The following is a 21,648-nucleotide window of genomic DNA, read 5'->3' as shown; positions in this document are numbered from 1 at the left end:
TCTTATTGCTCATTTTGTGAACAACCAAAATAACCTCCGCAACCAGGCAGGCCAACCCCCAGCCCTGCCCATCCCACGTGGGGGCTCCAGTCAGTTTAAAGCCTTTTCGCTCCTCAGAACAGGCCCCTCAGAATCAGCTCCTCACGTTCCCAAAACCGCGCACACAAAAATGAACCAGCACACGGCAGGAGCAGCACGTGTCAGCAGGGACAGACACACGGGTGCAGCTGAGGTGAGCGAATGCACAGAAAGCCAGGATGACCACCTCATCCAGCCTTTCACGTTTTAAGAAAAATCACCAAAAACCCAGACTCTGAGAAGGCAAACACACAGGATGGCTCAGGTGGCTGCTGGTTTTGATCCTTCAGGACAAACACTGACGAGCTGAGGAAACATCGGCTTGTGGTTTTTATTGATTTCACATTAAGAGACTTGAACACAGCCCGACACTGCAACACCTGGTGCTGAACACACACGACCCAGCAGGTCTGGTGCAACTGAAAAACACTACTGCCAAATGACAGTAAAAGCATTAAAACTTGTCCTAAATTAGCTAAAAAAGCAAAGAACTAATAATATTTCAGTTTAACATCCGTTTTTAAATAGGTCTACATATAAATAAAAGTGTTAGGCTTTAAGTGAACACGCTCCATGAAATCAAAGCTTGCAGGATTTCTGGGAAAGAGAATTTCTTCCTAAAATTCACGTGGCTCTGCCAGGGACAGTGTAACCTCTCTGCCTGAGCACACAGAAACAATGCTGGAGACCTTCCTAGACCTTAAAGTATCAAATAATGAACATTTTTTGAAAGGAATAGTGTGAAATAGAATAAAGTTTTTGATGAAGAGAGCTTAACAGCCTTCTCTTCCTAACAGCGTTAGGTAATTAACACACAAGCTCTGTATAATTTAATAATTTAACCTCCAAAATTGGTCTCTAATAAAGGTTTTAAAGGACTTTCATAAAATCCCTCACAATCTAAATCTGTCATGTAGAATATGTATTTTAGCGATATTTTATTGACAGAATAAGTAGCTGCTCGTTGTATAAACATATATAAAAAAGGTAAATGTGTTGTGACCTGTGTGACCACCATGGAGGCAGCGCGAGGTCCCTGGCACTGGCAGAGGTGCTAGGTGGGAAAGAGCTCCGCACAGTCACCACGGTCTGATGAGACATTCAGTCATTTTTCCAGGAAATATCTTTGTGGAAGGACTTAGCCTAAGATTTATTTTTATTACCTTATCTGAATACCGTGTGATTGCACTGGGTGTGGAACATGGGGCCGAGGGTGGCGGTGATGTCGGCAAAGGGAGCGCCCTGGCTGAGCTCAAGCACCGACTGCTTCTTCAGAACGAGGAAGATGTAGAACTTGACGGCAGCTTCTTTCCGGCTGTTTTTCTGACAGAGCTCCTGCAAACTGAAAGATCGCGCGCCCGATCTCTGCAGGTGCTGCGTGAGGGAAGGAGAAGATCGATCAGGTCGGCTTGGCTGCCAGTAAAACCAGATCCCATCAAGTCTGAACTCCGAGAGCTGCTCAGAGTGAGAATTTTCTGCCTGAACACCTTGAACAGAACCTTATCTTGGCATTTGCATTTATATAAGTGGCTCTGAACATCTTATTGCCATAGTATTGCAAGCACATACATATGTTACTAGAACTACATGTGCCCGTAGTTCCACTGACTTCAATGGAACCGTGCTGAGGTGTGAGATGAAGCACATCTGGAATGGTTTGCATGACTCAAAACAATAAAAATCATTGCGCACCCTGTTCTTTGAGTAGGGACCACCAGCTGTATCACGGACAATTTCAGTCACCGCTAAACAAGTGTTATTATTTCTTGGTTTTTAATGGCTACACTTAGATGTAAGTGTTTATTTATGGGCATTGCACAGAACCATTGAAATACATTCACATAAAATCCAGTACTGGTACCTGTAAAGTTTTTAATAACTGAAGAGTTCTTTTGCTCCACCTTATTTCTTCACTGTCTTTATCCTTCCTCGTTTGCTCCTTGAGGGGAAACAGAACAGAAGGTTAGACAGCCTGTGGAAAAGTCACACACCATGATGATAAAAAGGACAAGAACTGTGTGGCCCAATTGAAAATCCAGCTAGACTGGGCGTTTTGATGGCCATACTGGGGATGTCTGGGACACCCGACACCTCTGCGGTCACACCAGGCTTCGTGAAGCAGAGGAAATAATGTTATTATGATTTTGACTGGCAAAATATGTACTAAAGATGACATCAGTACACCAAAATTCACTGTAAGTTCACAATGCCATCACTTTATTTTTAATATGTCTGAGAAAGAGCACAGCTCTGTTGTGCAACAAGCCAGAGCTGCCAGGTTCGGGCACACGTACCTTTGTCAGCTCGGCTCGCTGGGTTTCGGCTTCTTGGTCCAGTGAATTGTTGAGCAGCGCGGAGCTCTCAGAGCCAGCCCTGCCATCCTGCTGGAGAACAGCAAGGACCGTCAACAGGCATTACAATTTATCCAGGAGATGTAACTCGCAATTACATAAGTCTGCTCAAAGAATTTATTCTAATAAAATTTTCCAAAATTATTTTGTAGTTACTGTTTCTACCACGTTTCTCCTCCCAGAGGAAAGGACTTTGCTGTAGGATTTATCCTACTGACGGACTCAGTTCTACATTTTCTGCCGTTGTTAGGTCCAATTTTATCATTCTTTTTCAACTTTAATGAGCCTCATATTCTCTAAAGAATCCCCTTTCACATTACCCTAAATAAAGATGGCAGAAACAGACCATTTATTGCTTGAGTATTTCCTCAACTGGAGACACAAAAGATAATTTTTATCCTTTATAAAGACGATTATATTTATCTCTTGAGTACACAGAGGCTATATTTCATATTAAGGTTCCATTTATACTTAGTCATTAGACTGTAATCTATACTGATTAATAAACATTTTAATTAATAGTTCAATTCATGGCGAGACTCTTCCAAAGTGCTTATAAATAAGCTTTCATGACACAAGCTACTTAATGCTCTATCGGCTGTCTCTAACATCCTTTTCAAACATCTATTAGTAATTCCTTGTTGTGTTTTAAATGGGACCCTGGCATAGAATGACACCAATAAATACATTTAAATCTCTAAAACTGAAGGAAACCGCTCACTATAGTTTCACCACAGTTATCGTGGGTTTCATTTCTGTTATTTTGTGTTGTCAACATAAACGAATCATTTCTAATTTCAATCTCTGAATGAGCTGACTCCTGCGGATAACTTGGCTCTTCTACTATCAGCATCTCTGTATTAACAGAAAAAACAAGGTTTAAGAGGAAATTATGGTGAATCTCTGTCCTTAAAATATAATAATAATAATTGAAAAGCAAAAATCACACCCTAGTCTAGCAATCTTTGAGCTCAAGAGCCAGAATGAGTAAATATAGATCAAACATCATTCCCAACAGGGCCCCAGAAGAAGAAGAACCTTCCCAGAGAGTTTTTCCTTTTCTAAAAGTTGAGCTTTCTGGGCTTGCAGGAGGTGGTTTTGGTGATTAATTCCTGGGGCAGCCACACAGTTTAGATTTCTGGGGGAGCAAAGGAGTGAAAGCACATCCATCACCTCCTCGGGAGATCTGAAATGGATCATTTCTTCTTGCTTGGTATTAGCCAAAACACAATTTTCAAGATGCAAATAGAAGTAATTTACATTAATTTGGAAATTTAGAGAGCAGTTTGATTAAACTCAGAATAAGTGGGAAGTTTTATTTTTTTTCTTTAAAAAAAACCCCAAATCTGCAATTTGGTAGACAATAGAGAAACCAAAGTTGAAACCAAAAATCCCTCCTTATGCCAGAAGGAAGAAAAAGACTCACACTTCACTTCTGACCTAAGGAACAAAAGAACAGCAAAGTACTTATAAAAACAAACAAACAAAAATTGAAAATCATTCACTATTTCCTTAATATTTAACTTTTTTGGCCTTCAATTTGCAGAACTCTGCACACAAACACCATGCACATGTCTCCGAAACATTATCTAAAATAGAAAATATTTTGTAATGGCTAATTCTGCAACAACAGAATTGAAATATTACCTGTGGTATCTTGTTCTTTTCTTGTTTCTTCCACTTCAGATTCCCTCTGTATTCCATTTCTTTTCATCTCAAATCTGTGACTCTTGAAGCATCTCTCAAACAACTAAACCAAATAATTTTTATTGGTTTGCTTTCAGAAAATCATGTCAGATTATTTGCAAACATCAACACGAAGGTACGAATATGAGCTGTATATTAATTACTGCAACCTAGAATTTAGAGATTTGAATTAGGTCATTCTGAAAATCCGCATTATTTTTTTAAGCAGCATCCTGCAGCTTCAACTTGGTCAGCAAACTCCGTGAAAAAATGTCTTAGGAACAGCTCAGATTGTTTTTCCTTGAAGCCAGACAGTAAGGAGAGATGAAAGCAAGAAACATCTGGGGTTATGTGGGTGTGGATTTCTCTCCCCAGGTCCTGGTGTGTGGTTTTTATTCTCATAAAGGAGCTGTAATACTGCAGCTCGACTCTAAGGGGTGAAGCTGCTCTAGGGAACCTGATCAGCTGCACAGATCTCTCCAAGCTGCACAGCAGAGGAAACAGCGCAGGGAGCACCGGCTTGCTGTGCGGAGCTCTCACCACAGCTCCTGCATCACCTGTGTGCACATCCATGCCTTTTTTATCTTATCAGCAGCTCTAGACTTATAACTTCTTTGAATGATCTGTCAGAAAATACTTGGGGACTGGAGAGACTTTGATAATCACGTTGCCATGAAACAAACACATTTTTCTTGTGTAAAAGGAAGCTTTAAAGTCCACAGCCACAGGAACGGGTGGTCTGGCCCAGCTTCTCGCCAAAGTGAGTGATCAGGACTCTCCTGGTCCTCTGACAGGCCAGTCCCTGCCTGCTCCCCGGCTGGAGCTTAGTCTCCAATTGGGAAAGTACAAAAGAAATCGGCATACCATCTTTGTAAACCATCAATGAAATAATAATAATAAACAACCTTTGAAGTAACTGTAAAGAAAGATACAGTCTTGTACTGGTTGCAGAGAAGAAGCAAAATAGAAAATAATTAAGTAGAAAGTTGCAAAGCATTTGACAGAAATCTAAAAAGTTGTGTGTTAGTGTCCAGTGTGAAATGAAACATCAGCTCTCAAGTTTTTATGTCATTTTTTACTGTTTGTTGGGGTGCTGGGATTAAAGTAATGAGCTCTACAGATGGTCTTGCTGGTGAAGCAATTAGTGGCAAGTATGCAAATAATCATCAGGTTTCCAGCTGAACCATACTGCAAAGCAACACATTCAATGATGCACCTGCAGCTTGCGAGGAGCTCACGTGCCACCAGGTCTGCAAAGTCTCTCCCAGTTCAAACCTGCGTGTGCAACAGTCCCACCATCTCCACAGTGACATAAAAGCCACGAGGACTTGAGCTTTACCTTCTGCAGCTCCGCATGCACCACAGGCTGTGCAGCATGGGACAGGAGGTTTTCCACGCCGCCCGATTTCTTCCACATCATCGTTTTTTTTGTTGGGGGTGCAAGGTCTAACGTAGTAAGGATGTCTGTGCAGTTGTTTAGCTGCTTGTATATGGTGCTGCAGCTGAGCTCCTTGTCTACATCCACAAGCAACTTCCTCTTCCTTTTATTTTTTTTCCTCTGGGTGACAGCTAAAGAGAGCAAGTATTGAAAAAAAAAAGTCCAATAAGGTCTGTTCACAGAACACTTGAGCACCAAAAAGAGCACTGTGAATCAGACAGACAGGCTGCTGACCTGAAACATCGCACAGACTTGAAAATCAAAGTAGAAGTGTACGGGCCATTGCTCCCAAAGTTTTCATAAAGTGTCCCCTTTGTATTCTTGTACAGGAAATGCACATATGTTTAATTGCGGAAGACATATGACTGTTGTACTAAAGAACCGGGAACATGAGGACTTAATGAGAACACATGATATACCAACACGACTGAATAAGCTGTCTTTAATCCATCAGGAAGTTAATTGTTCCAAGAACTGCTGATGTACTCAACAGGTTTCATCACCTCATAGTTCATATCTGTACTTGTCAGTTTGATCCTTTAGCAATTTAGTAAAGACGTACACAGTAAGTGCAGAAGAGAGGCACTGGCTGGTTATGCCATAACTTCCTGAATATTATTCTGACAGGCTGGAAAATTCCGATATTCTAAATAATAGTGTCAAGATGAACTTGTTTGTTTGCTGACAGTCACCTACGCAACATTTGTATTTACCCACAGAAGAAATGAAACATTTTTCTTTTTGGATCTTATTAAAGTTCACAAACAAATTTTTATAGATACCTGGAAGTTTAAGATTGTTAGTTTAGACATAAAAATCACAGATGTGTCACCAGCAATAGAAGCTCTTCAGATGAAACTTCAGTAACACTCATCAACAGGCCAGGCTGGCAGTACCAGAAATGCACAGCAGCAAAGCTTGGTTTGGAAAGAAAATGTAAGGAGAGGTTTGGGCAGATCAGAGAAATAGCCTGATATTGATTTTGTGCAACAGTTGCTGTAAAATGGAACTCTGACAGGAGGAGCAGATGAAATCTAAAGTGAGAGTAATCTGTCTTGCAAATATTTTCACTAACAAGAAGAAAAGCAAACATAGAAACACAAACATTTAGCAAGAAACTGGTCAAGTTCTGACCTGTATCATCAATTGGCTCAAGTACAAATTCTTCATTTTCTTTCAAGAAAAGTACCGTTTCATTCATTAGATGGTTGACTTTCTTAATGGTGGTGTCTGCGCAGCTGGACTCAACTATAAGAAAACACAGCAAATAAGACAACAAAAACAGTTTACAAGATGGAATAATGTCTCAATCTCATGACATAGAATGGTATCAGACAAAAATTATCAGAATTAGAAAACTCTGATTTTGGCTATCATCTCACAATGAACCAGCACTAACTGGCACTGCTGCTGCTCCTGTTCTGCGTGGCCTGGTTTCCTTGGCTGACACTAGAACCTGTATGAGAACTGATTTGGAGGAAAACCCACCTGACAAAACATGTTTAGGGGGAAAATTGGTTAGTTTCAGCATGTATCTGTTTCTGGTTCCAGGGAACTGCATGGCAGTGTGGACATTTCTGTCAACGTGAACAGGACTAGAGCAAGGAGGAGCAAGTGCTGCTGAGTCCCTTTAAAGCTGTTCCAGACTACTCAGTTTTAAAGTAACCGTGGGATGGGGGTATGAGGGTTTAAGATAGAAAAAAAAAACCCAGAAGCACTTTTTGAAGATTAATTTCATTGATATCAAATCAAAAGAAGACCATCAACGCCTTTATGTACTACTAAAGTGTCATGTGTTGCTGAAATAAGAAGCCAGAAATGCTCATAGGTAAAGTTCAAAATCATGGCAGACTCTTTTTCAGCTTCTTTTCCCCTACAAAAGTGGTATCGTGCTGCCTAAGCAGCAGGGTGGATCAACAGCGTGCCCAATGGGGGAGCACACAAACGGGTTTGTAAGCAACGCCAAGTTACACATCTGGAATCCCTAGATCAAATTAAATTATACCTAAATGGTCAGTGAAGCACATTAGAAAAAAGCAAAAGACACAACCAAAGGAAAAAGGCACAAGGTATTGTAGGAAGGAACGTGAGTAACTTTAGGCATTAACAAAGAACAGAGAGTTCGTGTGAGGAACATAGAGCGGACACTGCAAACTCACAGGCTGTGCTGTTTTCTGGCAGATCCTGTGGCAAAGGACATTCTTCCTCCATATCAATAATGTCTTTATCCAGGTCATTTTGCTCATCCCTCAACAGGATTTCTTAAATACAAAATGCATAATTTTAATCATTTGGAGCCTTAGTAGTAATGAAGTAGCCTTAATAATATCAATATTAATATTAATGTTAATATTAATGTTAATATTAACATTAATATTAATAAAGAATTGTTACTATAATGTCAATAGAATATATTGTATTATATTATATGATCTATAACATATATTATAATATTAATAGTATTAATATATTTTAATATTGTTTAAAAGGTACATATCTATAAAGGTTTGTGCAAATACTCTAAGCCATAAAGACGTAGAAGTGACTTTGCTGCCTTTGTTACTACAAAGATTAAAATGCCGCAGTATTTCACCTCTGAAAAGATAAACTAAATTGTTAAACCTTAAGTATAAATTGAATGTTTTTAATTCTAAAACACTGAAATATTTCCTTTGATATAATTTTACTTGGCAATGTCTAAGTGATCATAGATTTAGCAACAAGTAGGAAAAAACAAGAAAGTATGAAATCAACAAGAAATAAAGAATTTATGTTTGGAAACAATCACTTGTTTGTCTTCCTGCCAGAATAAAAACTCTGCTTATCTGTGGCAAACCCTACCAATCATATCGGCAGCATCTCCCTCGTCTCCAAACCAGTCGTGCTCAAAGCAGTAAGTGTCCTCGTGCAGCGCAGGCTTGTCTCCACTCACACTCGCAGAGTTGCAATCCGCTCTGAGACTGTTGCTGCTCGTTAAGGTGCTGCCATCAAAGCTCTGTTTTCTCAGAGCATCTGGTTCTTCATCTGGATAAACACAGAATTTCTGATGCTTCATCTGCACAAATTTTTGAAACAAATATTCATCCATTTCTTAACTTTTCAACTAATTTTAAAGGAGTGTAAGATATCCTATACCTCAAAAGCAATGAACAATAAACTATGGTAGCTAATTGACTAAAATGCAGAAAATGTTGGGTTTGATATTCAGTCTCCAATATCAGATTACTTAGGCAGAGTACTTACACAAAAATTTAAGCATAAGACAGTATGACAGGCCAATCAGCAAAAGTATGAAGCAAATGCATTTTTAATAACAGCTTTTTCACAAGTGGAAAATGCTCAGACTGTACAAAATGTTGCATAAGACACACTTTTCCTTATGGAATATTGCTAATTTTGCAACTTCTCTCACCAAAGGTTCTATCACAGAGAAGTATATTGCTCTCGTAATCGTCTGTAAGTGTGATGTCCTCAGCTTTGCTCTGATTCAGGGTAAAATGTTCAGCAACATCAATGGCCCTGATGAAAAAAAATTATACAAAATATACAAAATAGCCTGGCCCAAAGAGCAACGGAGCAGAAATGAAACAGCCACACAATGCAACAGGACAACATTGTGAGGTCACTACCCAAACTTCTGCAGTCTTACAACAGGATTTATACTTTTACGTCTGCTCTTGAGGCCAGCAAGTTGTTTGCAGGCTTCACTGACACAATTTTAAGTTAGAAAATCCTGAAGTCTGAGTTCAGTACATTATTTCATTGTAAAGGTCTGTTGATTAAACAGATTTGGATGAACTCTACAAAAGCACAGCTCCTGTGAGAGTAGCCTTGGAAAGCCAACTCAGAACTCAGGAGAATTCACTTATCAAATCAAGGTATTCCATCTGAGTCTTGATCAGATAACAGCAAGAATACTTTTTACTTCTGAAAATACTAAAATAATTAGTATTTAAACTAGGGAAGTATTTACTTTAAATCAGGTAGTGGTGTTTCAAAATCGTGAAATTCTTCAGGTAATGTGATGGACTGATAAGCAGCCTCAAAGTTTTCTGCTGGAAGGTCAACAAGTCCTAAAAGACAACAAAACAAAGCAACTGTCAATAAAATAAAAGTAATGTTTTCCTAAATACATATAATAAGACAATAAACCTGTCAGGAAGGGCTGCCATTCTAAATAACAGAAAGGTGAAACTTGGGCACTTTGTCAACAGGACTCCAAAGTGGAATTAAAATCCTTAATTTACCTGTGCTTTAGAAGCCATGTTTTTACAGACAGATACAGAAGAATTTGCTGCTACAGGACCTGAAGTACTGTAAATATGTTGGGCTTATGAACAGCTCCTTTAAGTCCCTGGAAGATTCTCACAGCTGACATTTAGCCTGGAGTCATTCATACCACTTCAAATGAATCATTGCATTTTCTCTTCCTCTCCAGTGTCCGTACAGTGCTGTTCTCCAGCATCAAATAATTATGAAGCGAGACTGCAAATACTCAGTGATCAGAATCCTGGAGCAATTCGGGTGAGAAGGGATTCCTGAAGGTCATTTAATCCAACCATTTGCTCAAAACAGGATTCATTTCTACTTTCACTTTTGACTGTTTCTGCTGATGTAGATTCTGCAGCGTCCCTGGACAGTCTGGTTCAGCATTTTACCACTTCCACTGAGATTTCCCCCCCCCCCTTTATATCTAATTGGAGCCTCCCTCGTCGCAGTTGTGACTGTTGTGTCTTTTTCTTGTGCAGTGCAGTCCTCTGTAAGCCACTACCATATCTCATCAAAATAGATAGCACTGGGTACTTATCTTAAGTGTTTCTTCTAGAGATTTCCAAATATTTACAAATATTAACTAACTAATCATGTTCATATCCTTGAGAATAACATAGAGTGGGTATTCACTATTCTGCAAACAGACCAAGTCACAAAGTGTGTGAAGACTGGGAATAGATGCTGGTGTCCTGTTCTTGGCCAACAGTGCCTCCCTGTTTGGTGTCTAAGTACAACAAACGTGGAGCCTGTTGGAAAAGGACCCAGTCATCTCTGCTCCTTCTTGCTGGCTACATGGCTCGAGCTCAAAACACTCTGTCAGACCTGGCACTAACACACTGTTGGGCATGTTGTTGGTGTCAACAGAAATCAAAATTAATTATCTAGCAACGGAGGCTAAATTCAAGCATCTTCTCCTAAGACTACTGAAGATACTGCTTCCCTTAAAGGAGTCAAAGACCTGAAATGCCATTACATTAAGCCAGACTAAACATCAGCAGTAGACAGTAGTATGTTCAGTTTCCTTTGAGACCAATAACATATATTTAACAGCAATATCCAAAATTACATTTTAAAACAAGAGCTGTAAAGGAGACAGATGGAAAAATGCTGAATTCAGGACATACCTGGGCGAAAGGCTGTCTTCATTTTTGTCAAAGCTTCACTACAGTCTGCCAAGAGGTACTTGGCTTTCCTGTGGTAAATCCGCACCACTCCCAGGAGTAAGTGTCCAGAGGTTCGCAGAGCTATTGTAAACTTTGAGGATGTAAAAAAGTTGTTCAGGAGTTAGTATTTTTGGCAAAAACATTAACATGAAAACATGGAAGAGTCATAACAGAGTTCCAGTAACACCAATGCAGAGCTATACAAAAATCAACAGGGTTTTGTACTGATACAGGGGATCATAGAAATAAATTTTCAGAGCCAGGAACTTCTAGTTGCTTCTGCTCCTAAACATCACCACGCTGAAGCATGAGCCCTGAATTGATGGTCTTATTTTATCTAAAACACCTCAGCTGACTGCCAGCGAACAGTGTAACATGTCCTGAAACAGAAAGTGGCTGCGCACATCCTAGTATTTGACACTTTGGTTATTTAGGTGAGCAGATGCCACACCTGTGCCCTTATTTATGCAAATAAAGGCCATAACTGTGCATTTATTCATGCAATGTCTTCCTGCACTAAGCCAAATATCAAACAGGTCTTTTCATGGAGAAAATTTTTAAAATCTGCTTGCACCAGCTGAAAGCCTTGGATCTCCTGAGCCATCAATCAGTGACCATGCAAAGCGTTCCTCACTGTTCCCTTGCATGTGATTGCAGCCAAGGCCAAGGACTGAGCCATGGCCACTAGCCCGCCTGAGTCACTGTCCCTGTGACACGCAGGGACTCCAGCCTCCGGGGCTGCTCACAGAGTCTCTTGTAAGTGCAACGTAGGCTTAGTTACAGATTTATTGGCTTATAATGGGGGACATGGAAGAAGTCCACTGAAAGTGGAAGGATGGTTACAATATGTCAAAAGTTATTTATTATAAGATCAGCAACAGCATTCTCCTCAAATAGTCTGTGTACAATTTCACAGCAGTTTTCTTAGGCCCTTGACTTTGGTTGAACAGCTGACTTTTCAGTCTTTTTCTGGCTGTTTCCTCAAAACCAGCATTTCCCAAATTCTGTTGAACAACCCCCCCAGCCGGTACTCAAAGCCTCTGAAGAAAGACCGGCACTGATGGGCTCCTGCTGCCTCATGAGCAGCTCAAACCCACGTCCCGTGGTTCCTCTGGCAGCACTGCCCACAGAGCCCTCCCTGGAGCTCTGTTGGTGTGTGGAGAAACACATTTTAATATATTGTGGTAACATTTTCTTACACTGTACCTAAATGCAGTCCACAGATCTCCAGGAGTAACACAGCAAGTAAAATGTTTATATTACTGTCATTTAATGGGATGGAGCTTTTATCTGAATGAGATCTGAATAAAATCAGAGTAGGAATTTACCTCACACTGGTTTTGAAATAGCCACAAATTTTTCTTATAACCAAAGACTTCACAATATCAAGTCCTGTTCCCTACTGAAGGTGAACACCTCTGCCCCAGACGTACCAGAAGCCATCTTCTCATTCCATAGCATACCTTTGGTGAGATGATCTTTTCAACAGTAGTCTCTAAATTGCACTCAAATATATGAGCTTTGGTGAGCTTCTTCTCCCAGTGGGCAGCAAGCCATATTTTGGCCAATGGCCCGCGCTTGTTGATGAGCAAATGCATGTAGAACATGGCGCCGGGGCTGAGGCTCAGGGGCCGACGCTGCTGCTGCCTCCCAGGCTCTTCCCCCTCCCACAGGAGAGGGGTCTTGGGGCGGGGAGAGGGATTTAGGGAGACCCTGAGGGGATGGGGGACCAAGGGGGTGCTCAGGGGATGAGAGGATTTGGCGGGGTCCTGAGGGGACAGGGCAGTGGATGTTAATGGGGCCTGAGAGGATGAGGGGACCCAGTCAGGCCTTGAGGGGACAGGGGGAATTATGGGGACCTGAGGGGCACCCAGCTGGGTGCTGAGGGGACAGGGGGATTTAGCAGGACCCTGAGGGCATGGGAGGATTTAGTGGGACCCTGAGAGGACAGGGGGATTTAGTGGGACCCTGAGGGGACAGACTGGGAGGGGTTAGTGAGGCTTGAGGGGATGGGGGACCCAGCCAGGCCCTGAGGGGACAAGGCGATTTCTGGGGACCCGCGGGGACAGGGTGGCACAGCTGGGTGCTGAGTGGATGAGGGGGATTTAGTGGGATCTGAGGGGATGTGGGACCCAGGCAGGCGCTGAGGCAATGGAGGGGGTTTTAGCGGGATCCTGAAGGGATGGAGGGACCCAGCCAGGGCTGAGGGAACGGAGGGGGATTTAGAGGGATCCCGAGGAGATGAGGGGACCCGGCCAGGCCCTGAGGGGATTGCAGGGGGATTTAGCGGGCGCTGAGGGGCCGGAGGGGATTTAGCGGCACCGCAGGGGATGCGGGGACCCAGGCGGGCGCTGAGGGGCTGCGGGAATTCAGCGGGTCTCGGCGTCGGCGAGCGGCGGGTCCCCTGGCGGCCGTTCCTGCGCGCTCCCGCCAAGGGCGAGCGGGGCGCGCGGCGGCGGGAGCGCGCGGCGAGCGCGGGCCGGTCCCGTCCCGTCCCGTCCCTGCAGCGACCCCGCGGCTGCTCCCGGGGGTCCCGGGCTGCGCGGCCTCGCTGTCCCCTCCGGGCCGGCTCCATGTGCCTGGGGCGGGGGGTTCCTGGAGAAGCCCCTTGCTGTCTGCGGTGGCAGCGCGGCCGCTCCCGGTCACCGGCTCGGTTTGCACGGAGTCCCGGGTGCGGGCGGCGGCACGGCTGCGGGGCGGGGGGTTCCCATCGCGCTCCTGGGGTGTACAGGGAGCGCGCATGCATCTCCAGGAGCACGGTGCTCAGCTCATTGCAGGTTCCTGTGGATGGAGAGCATCCCAGCACGCTCCTGCTCCTCCTCCCGACCTCTTTCGCCCTTGACATTTTAGAAGCCCGCCCTGGGGGCACCACCCCATCGCTTTCTCTGCAGGCGAGCAGGTCCTGCGCAGCTCCAAACACGTTTGATAAAACTGTGTTGGTGAAGGGATTTTGCAGAAGGGAGAAGACATTTAAAAAACTGAGCTTCAGATGTGATCTCTGTGCAGAGGGATAAGGGGAAAGGTGTGCAGCCACCTGCCCACATCAGGCACAGCCACCACTGAGAGGAAAAGGCAGCGTGTTTACACACTTACATATCACCAGCCAGAAAAGAAATAAAAATAAATTAGTTTTTCAGCCCTCTATCTCATGCTTTCCGTGTTTTGCTTTATATTCAGGCAGAGCACAGCAAGTCTCCTGGTGCTCCTGAGCCACAGCCCAGCACATCAGCTGTTGCTGTATCACAAGGCACCTGTGGTTTTCCCATTCCCATGTTGCCTGATGTCAGCCGAAGATAATTAGACCTCAATTAACACCAGGAAACTTTTGAGCCTCTTCCCAGTGTGGCCCTGCTGCTGGTGTTAGTGGAAGGCAGGGCTCTGTTCGTCCAGCTGCCTTTGGGCAGAGCGGGTACCCTGGGCTGGGGTGTCACTGAGGAGGGAGAGGGGTTTCTGCTGTAAAACACCCTTGGAGCGATGCATCCCCAATGGGGGCCTGGAGGACCCCCCCACAAGCTCCGGAGCAGACATTTGCTGCCTTTGCGAGGGCACTAAACCTGCTCTGGCACCCAGCACCCTGCAACAAGGAAATGACCTGCACCAGTGCCTGGCTGGGCCAGCAGCAGCCCTGCCTGGCGCCAAGGCTGATGTCTAGCCCCAGGGTGCAGATCCAGCCCAGCCTGGCTGGTGGCAACAGCTCCCAGGGGGCAGTTTGCAGGGTCAGAAACCCCCTGGGTAGCCGACGCTGTGTGTGCATCCTCATGGGCATGGGGACACTGGAGTGGCACATCCGTGCCTGTGCTGGGATGGGAGGCTGTGATGTGCCAGCAGTCTCTGGTCCTGTAAACCCGCCAGTGTGGAGCCAGCGGCTGCTCCCAAATTCCGGGCTGCTTGTTCCCTGACCTCTGAGTCCCCTTGAGCTGTGCTGGCTGCGGGCGCTCGCTCTGCTGTGGGATGCTGTGAATACTAAGGAGGCAGGAATGAAACTTCACCTCCGCGGCAGTGCTGGGTCAGGGTCCGCACTGACAGTGAGCACTGGGCTGTGCTGCACAGGCGGTGTGCTGTTGGGGTCTGGAGGGACACAGACATGTTCACAGTCCTGCCGGCTCCTTCCCATTCACACAGTGTCCTCTGCTGGCTTGCAGCTCCTATTTGCTGTCCCTTTCATCCTCATTTAACCATTTTGGCTGGGCAGCAGCATGTCCCTGTCCCCAGCAGCCCTGTCCTGCTCCCTCACCCTGCTCTGTCTCCCAGACCCCCCTCTCTTTCCTTCCCTCTCTCTTTTTCCATTTCTTTCCAAGCCCTCAGTCTCTCCCCTCCAGCACTCCTGCAGATTCATTGTGAATTTTGGCAGTGCTGTCTCTGACCTTGGCTGTCTCTCTCCTCTCTTTGCTCCTGTGCTGGCAGTATAAATTTTCCCTATCTCAATCTCTCCTCCCCTTACATTGGTGCCAGCGCCTCGGGGACAGAGCAGCCCCTGCCAGCCCCCAGCCCCAGGCTCAGACGGCTCAGGACCAGGCTGGAGAAGGTTTTTGGGCTGCTCACCCCACACCTTCCAGCCCTTTCGAGGCCTGGGGCCACCTCTCAGCTTCCACTCGGCAAAGAGAGGGACCCTGGGACAGCACAGCAAAGCAGCAATGCGTGCAGGATGCATCCCTCCACCTCAGTCTTTGCAGGCACCCTCTGGGGCATCTGTGTGGGTTTGGGGTGCAGGAGGAGCTCCCCAGGCAGCACAGCACCCTGACCCCAGGGCAGAGCATGGCACAGACCCCAGGTACCCCTGGGTGCATCCTCAGCTGCAGGGTTTGGGCGCTTGACCTCTGCTCAGGCACAGCCCAGTGGTGTTTTGCCTTTTCCCAAGGAATTTGGTGATGTGAGAGGCAGCAGTGCCTGGTGCCGGCACTCTCTTCCTGCCCTGCTCCTGTTGCCCGGCTGTTCACAGGGATGCACTCGCTTGCTCCAGATCCATCTTTTCCTGCTGATTCGGAACAATCTGTGTCCCGTGACCTACTTGTCTCCAAGCATCTTCTGCCTTCCTGCCGAGTGGGTTGGTTCTGAAGCCTCTAAAGGTGGTTAACGTGTCAGGATACACTTACATTTATTTTTAATTCTGTTTCTTTCTTGGCCCACTTCTGGATGCATCCCTGGGGATGCTATGCTGGGAAACCTCTGCATTTCAACACAGTGCAATGAGAGGAGACGGGAGCAGTGAGCGGGCAGGTCGCAGCACACACAACCTCCACTGCAAACTAAAAAAATAATAAAATCATGTGTATGCTTGACCCTGACATGGCAAAAGGTGATGATGGGAGACCCCAGCCCACCCCACAGCCCCTGGCCATGCTCAGGGTCTGGAGGCACTGTGGGTTGGGTCCCTTTTGGGTAATGCCATGAGACCCCCAAGGGTGCCAGACACAACGTGAGCACATCGCAGCAGGGAGCTGGGGAACCTGCAAACCCATTTTGCCAAGCTAAACAACAATTAAAATAGACAGAATACCTTTTTGGGTCACTTGGAGAACATTTTTTAAAAAATGCATCAAAATGGCTAAAAATTATCTAGAGGTTACTTTTTAAGAGAAACTTTGGAGAGTCAGGGCATGGGGAGCTTGGGGCACCAGCCACGTGTCCCTGCAGCCCTGGCACTGCAAATTCACCCAGTACTGGTATCAGCACATCATCTAGTGCGATCACGGGTGAGCTTGTGAAGATGCCGGAGGCATGCGAAAGTGCTGAAGGGAATGACAATGTGATGGACAAATCTTCCCGGCAGCTTTCAGCAGCCCACCCGCTATCGCTCAGGATTTACATCCACAACCCCATCTCCAGGCACCGCTCCAAATGCGGAAATAGCACACGGCTGATTAACAAACGAGCTGAAAGTGTGCGGCTGCCAGCAGGTCACTGCTGGGGCTCAGGCCCCGCTCCAGTTTCAGGTCAGCGAGAAGCCAAGTGCAGGCACTAACACAAGTGTCCTGAAAAATTGAATAAATCGCGCAGTGAGAGGTGGGAGCGCAGGGGGGTTCTGTGCTGTGGGCCTGTGGTGGGACCATGGCCGTGGGAATGGCTGTGGGCAGTGGGCACTGTCATGGGCTTTTCTGTCCCAGACTGGAGCATCTTGTGTCTGGCCCAAACCCATGTCAAGCCCTGAACCTTTCCCCCGGGATTTGGGGGCTCAGCCCTTGCAGGGGGTCTCAGCAGGTGGGTGGCTGGGCTGGGGGTCTCCCTGCTGCGTTCAGGGCTGGAGGTTGAGGGGACTTAAGGTCCAGAGCCCAGCTCTGCCCAGGGTCTCCGACAGGGACAGCTGGTTGTGGGGTGCCCAGCCAGCACCCCAAGGACACATCCCTGTGCTGTCCCCTGTGCAAAACCCACCGTGCTGCCCTGTCGTCTCCACCTGTGCCCCCCCACACACCCCGGGGTGCCCACAGAGGGTCCCGACGCTGTCGGGGGGTGCACAGAAGGGCTCCGGTTGCAGGCGGGGGTTGCACAGAAGTGCCGGTGTGCAACGGGGTGCGTGTGCATGTGTGTGTCCCCCGGGGCAGCCCGGTGAATGTGTCTGTGTGTGTGCGCGTGTGTGCGTGCGGCACTGTGCGCGCCCCCGGGGCCGGCAGCTCGGGGCACCCACCGCCCGCCCCGCCCGCCGCCGCGGCACCGGCACCGGCCCGGGGAGCAGGGGAGGCGGCGGGGGTAGGCAGCTCGGCGCGGGGCAGGCAGACAGAGGAGGGAGCGGAGAAACGGGAGCGGAGCCCGGTGCGGGGAACGGGGGAAGCGGGCGGGGAGCGGCTGGGTGCGGGAACCGGGGAGACATCGCATTCCGGGGGACTGGAGGGGGAGCCTGGCGGTGGAAGCGGGTCCGGGAGGGGCAACCCGGTAAAGTCACAGAGACACGGGTCCCCGGGGGGGGTCAGCCCGGTTCGGGGAGGCGAGTTGCGCGGCGGGAGCCCGGTTCGGGGAGGGGGAGAGCCGGGGCGGGACCTGGTTCAAAGAGGCAGGTGTCGGCTCCAGAAGGGGAGCAGCCCAGTGCGGCAACCCGGCTACGGGAGACAGCCCGGTTCGGGAACCCAACACCGGGGAGGGGGGACAACCCACTGCGGGGACCCAGGACTGGGGGTAGCCCGATTCGGGTAGGCGGGATCCCGGGAGGGGGAGCAACCCAGTTCGGGGACCTGAGCGGTGGGGTTGGCAGCCCGGTCCGGGGAAGCGGCTCCGGGGAAGGGGGACAGCCCGGTTCGGGGACCCGGCTCCGGAGAAGGGGGACAGGGCGGTCCGAGGGGTAAGCTCCGGGAAGGGGAGGTATCCCCGTCCAGCTCCGCCGCTCACCTCTGGCCGCGCAGGCCGGCGGCGGCTCCATGGCGTCCCCGCGGGCGGTGGAGCTGCAGAGCCCGGGCGAGACGGCGACGGCGGCGGCGGCGGGCGGGGCCGGCCCGGCGGGTCCCGGTGCGGGCCCGGGGCTGGCGCTGGCGCTGGGCTGCGCGCTGAGCGGCGCGGCGCTGGTGGTGCTGGCGGGGGCCGTTCCGCGGGCGGCGCGTCCCGACCCGGCGGTGCCGGCGCGGCAGATGGAGCGGCTGGAGGCGCGGGCAGCCCGGCTCCGCGCCCGCCTCGACCGCTGCACCGTGGCCGGGCTGGCGTTGCTGGCCCTGGGCGGGCTCCTGCTCGCCGCCCTGCTGTTGGCCGCCGCCGCCGCCCGCCGCCGTGCCCGGGCCGCCCGCCGCACCGGCGGTACCTACGGCTCGGTGCGCCTGCGGATGCGGAGGGTGTCGACCGAGGGGACGCGGGCACTGCTGGAGAGCCAGCTGAGCCCCCCGCCCCAGCCCCCTGAAGAGCCAGGCTCCTAGCCCTGCACTCCCCGGGGACCCTGTGCGGCTGGCAGGAGCGGGGCTCTCCTCACCACACTCTGGTGTCAATGCTGCCTGGTGAGGCTTCGCCCACACCTGCCCGGCAGCCTTCAGCCACCTTCCTCGCCACCTTTCTGGGATGGAGGTCCCATCTGTCAGCACTGGAGTGATGTGGTTTTGGGATGCCCCGCTGGACTGCACAGCCTCTGCCTGGGTTGTTCCCCACCACCAGCACCAGGGCAGCGCAGCTGTTCAACACCCCACTTGCCTCCCTGGCACCTTCCCAGATGGGGTCTTGCCCTCCAGCATCATGGCAATGGAACCTTCGAGACACCCGTGGGATTTCGGTGCCATGGCCAGTCGCAGCTTGGGCTGGATGTGAGGCCGAGCTCCTGCTGCAGCCAGCTTGTTCCCAGCCTGGCGCCAGCTGCTCCTCTTCAGGATGGAGCTTCTCATTTTCTGCCGTCAGCGACCTTTCTTAGCAATAGTTTCTTGTAAAAGTCTGTGATGTAGACTTGGCGCTTGTACCGCTCTGGGCAGAAGAGGAGACAGCAAGTGTGACCACTGACCATGCAGCGAGGTCCAGCCCCCAGCCCTCGCACCCCATCAGCCCCACTCCAGAGAGCAGGACGAAGGCCAGGACACATGCCCGCACTGTGCCGAGCATCCCGCTCCCACCAGCAACCCCAGAATGGCCTCCTCAAAAATCATGGTGCTCTGTCCGGAGGAGAAAGGACGATTCCAAACGCCTTGAAACAATGTGGTTCTTCTGTTCTGTGTTAGACGGGGAGCTCTGCCCGACGGGCAGCCCACGCACGAGCCTTTGTGCTGATCGCGAGGGCCATTGTCTGCGGTGTGAAGGTAAAATCGCATCTCGGGAATTAAACATGAAGCATCATTAAAGCACAATGTTCTGTGGAAAGAAAAATCGGTATGAGCAGGATGCTGAGAAAGGGAAATAATTATCCCATAGGAAAACGCAGACCCACAAAAGATGGTGTTTATCATGAACTGCCACCAGGCTTGAATCCATCCCATAAATGACTCACTTCAAATGTTTCCAGGCAGAGACAAATCTCTCCAGACAGCCTGACACAAGAGGAAAGTAATTTTTACACATGGGGCAATTGCCTGGGTCAGGTTTTCTTTCAGGGCTTCCAGTGTCTCCCTCAGATGTCAGGGATCACAACCTCTGCCTGCTGTTTTCATTTCTAACATTAATGTCATTTCTAATGCTTTGCAGCCGATTCCTCCTGTTGCTGCAAAGGGCCATGTGTCCTTCTCCCCATCACTCTGCCACCCGTCCAGGCTCTGTATTTATTGTAGGTTCCCACAGGAATTAGGTGCTGGTGGGTGGGTTAGAGGCAGCTTTGAGATACCCCAGAAAAAGTCCTCCCCATCCCTGGAGGTGCAGCAAAGCCAGCCTGATGGGAGAGCATTTCACCCCTGCGTGCCATTTCTGGATCCAGTTTCTGTGGGAGAAGCTGGTTTTGCTGGAGGAGGCAAGAGGTGCAGGATGGGCACTGGCTAGTGCCAGGGGTGAGCAAAGAGGGAATGGCCCAACACACCCGTCCCAGTCCCATGGAACGGTGGCTGCTTTGTGTTCCCGTCTGTGCAATATGCGCCGGTTCCTCCCTTGCGCTGTGCATGGGACACGTGGGATCCCAGGGACAGAGCATCATCTGCAGGGTAATTAGCAGTGCTGGGGGCTCTGCCTTTGGAAGCGCGTGGGGCAGGTGCCGCCACGCTGGGCGGGCTGGCAGATGGCCCGAAGAACTCTCCAGGGATCTGAAGCCATTACCGATAATCCAGCCGTGGAAACCCCTCACCAGTGCTGCAGGAGGAGGGGAGGCTGTGCCTGTGCCAAAACCGCACGCGCCAGCCCCTGCCGCTCCTCACGGCCTCACCAGAAAATTAACTCGAGGTGTGTGGCTAGATGCGCTCCCTTGCATGTTAATGCTTCTCAACACTTATGTTTGCAGCAGCAGTGCCAGGGATGGGGACACATGGCCGGGGACCGTCCATCCTGCTGGCAGGACACCCAGCCTTCACAGCCGCCATCGTATGAGCCTGCAGTGAGGATGGCTGTGCCCAAACCACACTGGGGAAAGGGGCTGGTGCCTGTGGATGGACCGAGGAACACGCTCAGGATCGTGGGTCCCCAGGAACCACCTCAGCTCCACAGCTGCTCTTCAGTGTGAGCTGTGCCAGCTGCAGAGACAGTCTCCTGTCCGCACCGTCCCGACGCGCAGAGGAGGATCCTCGCCTCCTTTTCCCCATCTTCTCTGGAGCACGGACAGCACAGCCCTGGGAGCTGCACAGCTCCGGCATGGGCCCACAGCGGTCACGGCTCCATGCCAGGCACTTGCCCGCTCTGACACCCTCTCCTTCCCACCTGCTCCCCAGCTGCACCGTGAACCCGCTGGGGCTGTGCGCTGCAGACAAAAGCTTGTTTATCAGGACCCGCACAGCCTCTCCTGGCACTGGCTCGCTTTAATTAGCCCCATCAAAGCCGGCTGCGCCTCTCCCTCCTGAAAGGTTGCAGAACATGATTAATTCAGGCACAGAAAGCAGCCACCTCCTGCAGAGAGAGGCCCCTCTGATAAGGCCAAAGCCATTTTCCTCTTTCAATCCTGCACAGCAGGGCTGGGGGCTCTGTTCTCCTGGGGCAAAGCTGGGGACAGGCCCAGATTGTCCCAGGAGCTGGAGAGGACCAAGCAGGAGCCATGGCCTCACCAAGCCCTGGGTCCCTCTCCCCATTCCACCCGTGCTGCGAGCACAGCTGTCTGCTCCACTCACGGGTACCGAAAAGCCCAGGGACATCCAGT

At 49.2% G+C, this 21,648-nt stretch overlaps 2 protein-coding genes across 3 annotated transcripts; one reads left to right on the top strand and one right to left on the bottom strand.

Moving 5' to 3' along the window:
• Positions 1-393: 393 nt before the first annotated feature.
• On the bottom strand, positions 394-17,580 carry RAD21L1 (RAD21 cohesin complex component like 1). The gene is made up of 13 exons (XM_005499548.3): positions 12,452-17,580; positions 10,950-11,079; positions 9,527-9,626; positions 8,966-9,072; positions 8,395-8,577; positions 7,713-7,814; positions 6,688-6,801; positions 5,455-5,684; positions 4,077-4,179; positions 3,151-3,284; positions 2,373-2,462; positions 1,940-2,017; positions 394-1,452 (listed from the first exon to the last, which is right to left on the bottom strand). The coding sequence occupies exons 1-13, from the start codon at positions 12,593-12,595 to the stop codon at positions 1,243-1,245; spliced, it is 1,725 nt and encodes a 574-aa protein (XP_005499605.2). The 5' UTR covers positions 12,596-17,580; the 3' UTR covers positions 394-1,242.
• Positions 17,581-17,584: 4 nt separating this feature from the next.
• TMEM74B (transmembrane protein 74B) lies at positions 17,585-19,748 on the top strand. Of its 2 annotated transcripts, none has more exons than XM_065032208.1 (2): positions 17,585-17,672; positions 18,320-19,748. In XM_065032208.1, the coding sequence occupies exon 2, from the start codon at positions 18,335-18,337 to the stop codon at positions 18,818-18,820; it is 486 nt and encodes a 161-aa protein (XP_064888280.1). In that variant the 5' UTR covers positions 17,585-17,672; positions 18,320-18,334; the 3' UTR covers positions 18,821-19,748. The 2 variants fall into 2 exon arrangements, with proteins under 2 accessions (XP_064888280.1, XP_064888279.1); XM_065032207.1 differs by having other exon boundaries at positions 17,605-17,735.
• The last annotated feature ends 1,900 nt before the right edge of the window (positions 19,749-21,648 follow it).

This window comes from Columba livia, chromosome 16, assembly GCF_036013475.1.
Source record: "Columba livia isolate bColLiv1 breed racing homer chromosome 16, bColLiv1.pat.W.v2, whole genome shotgun sequence".
Taxonomy (NCBI): domain Eukaryota; kingdom Metazoa; phylum Chordata; class Aves; order Columbiformes; family Columbidae; genus Columba; species Columba livia.
The sequence above is the reverse complement of the archived record's forward strand: the minus strand, read 5'-3'. Positions and strand labels throughout refer to the sequence as shown.

What these genes read in the sequence shown, in the direction of transcription:
- RAD21L1 (XM_005499548.3), bottom strand. Translation starts at nt 12,595, where the DNA reads ATGTTCTACATGCATTTGCTCATCAACAAGCGCGGGCCATTGGCCAAA. An exon ending in ATAACTGTGGTGAAACTATA is followed by an intron (nt 2,463 to 3,150) that starts GTGAGCGGTTTC and finishes GCTGTTCTCCAG; the next exon opens with CAGGATGGCAGGGCTGGCTC. An exon ending in AGCGAGCCGAGCTGACAAAG is followed by an intron (nt 2,018 to 2,372) that starts GTACGTGTGCCC and finishes TTTCCCCTCAAG; the next exon opens with GAGCAAACGAGGAAGGATAA.
- TMEM74B (XM_065032208.1), top strand. Translation starts at nt 18,335, where the DNA reads ATGGCGTCCCCGCGGGCGGTGGAGCTGCAGAGCCCGGGCGAGACGGCG.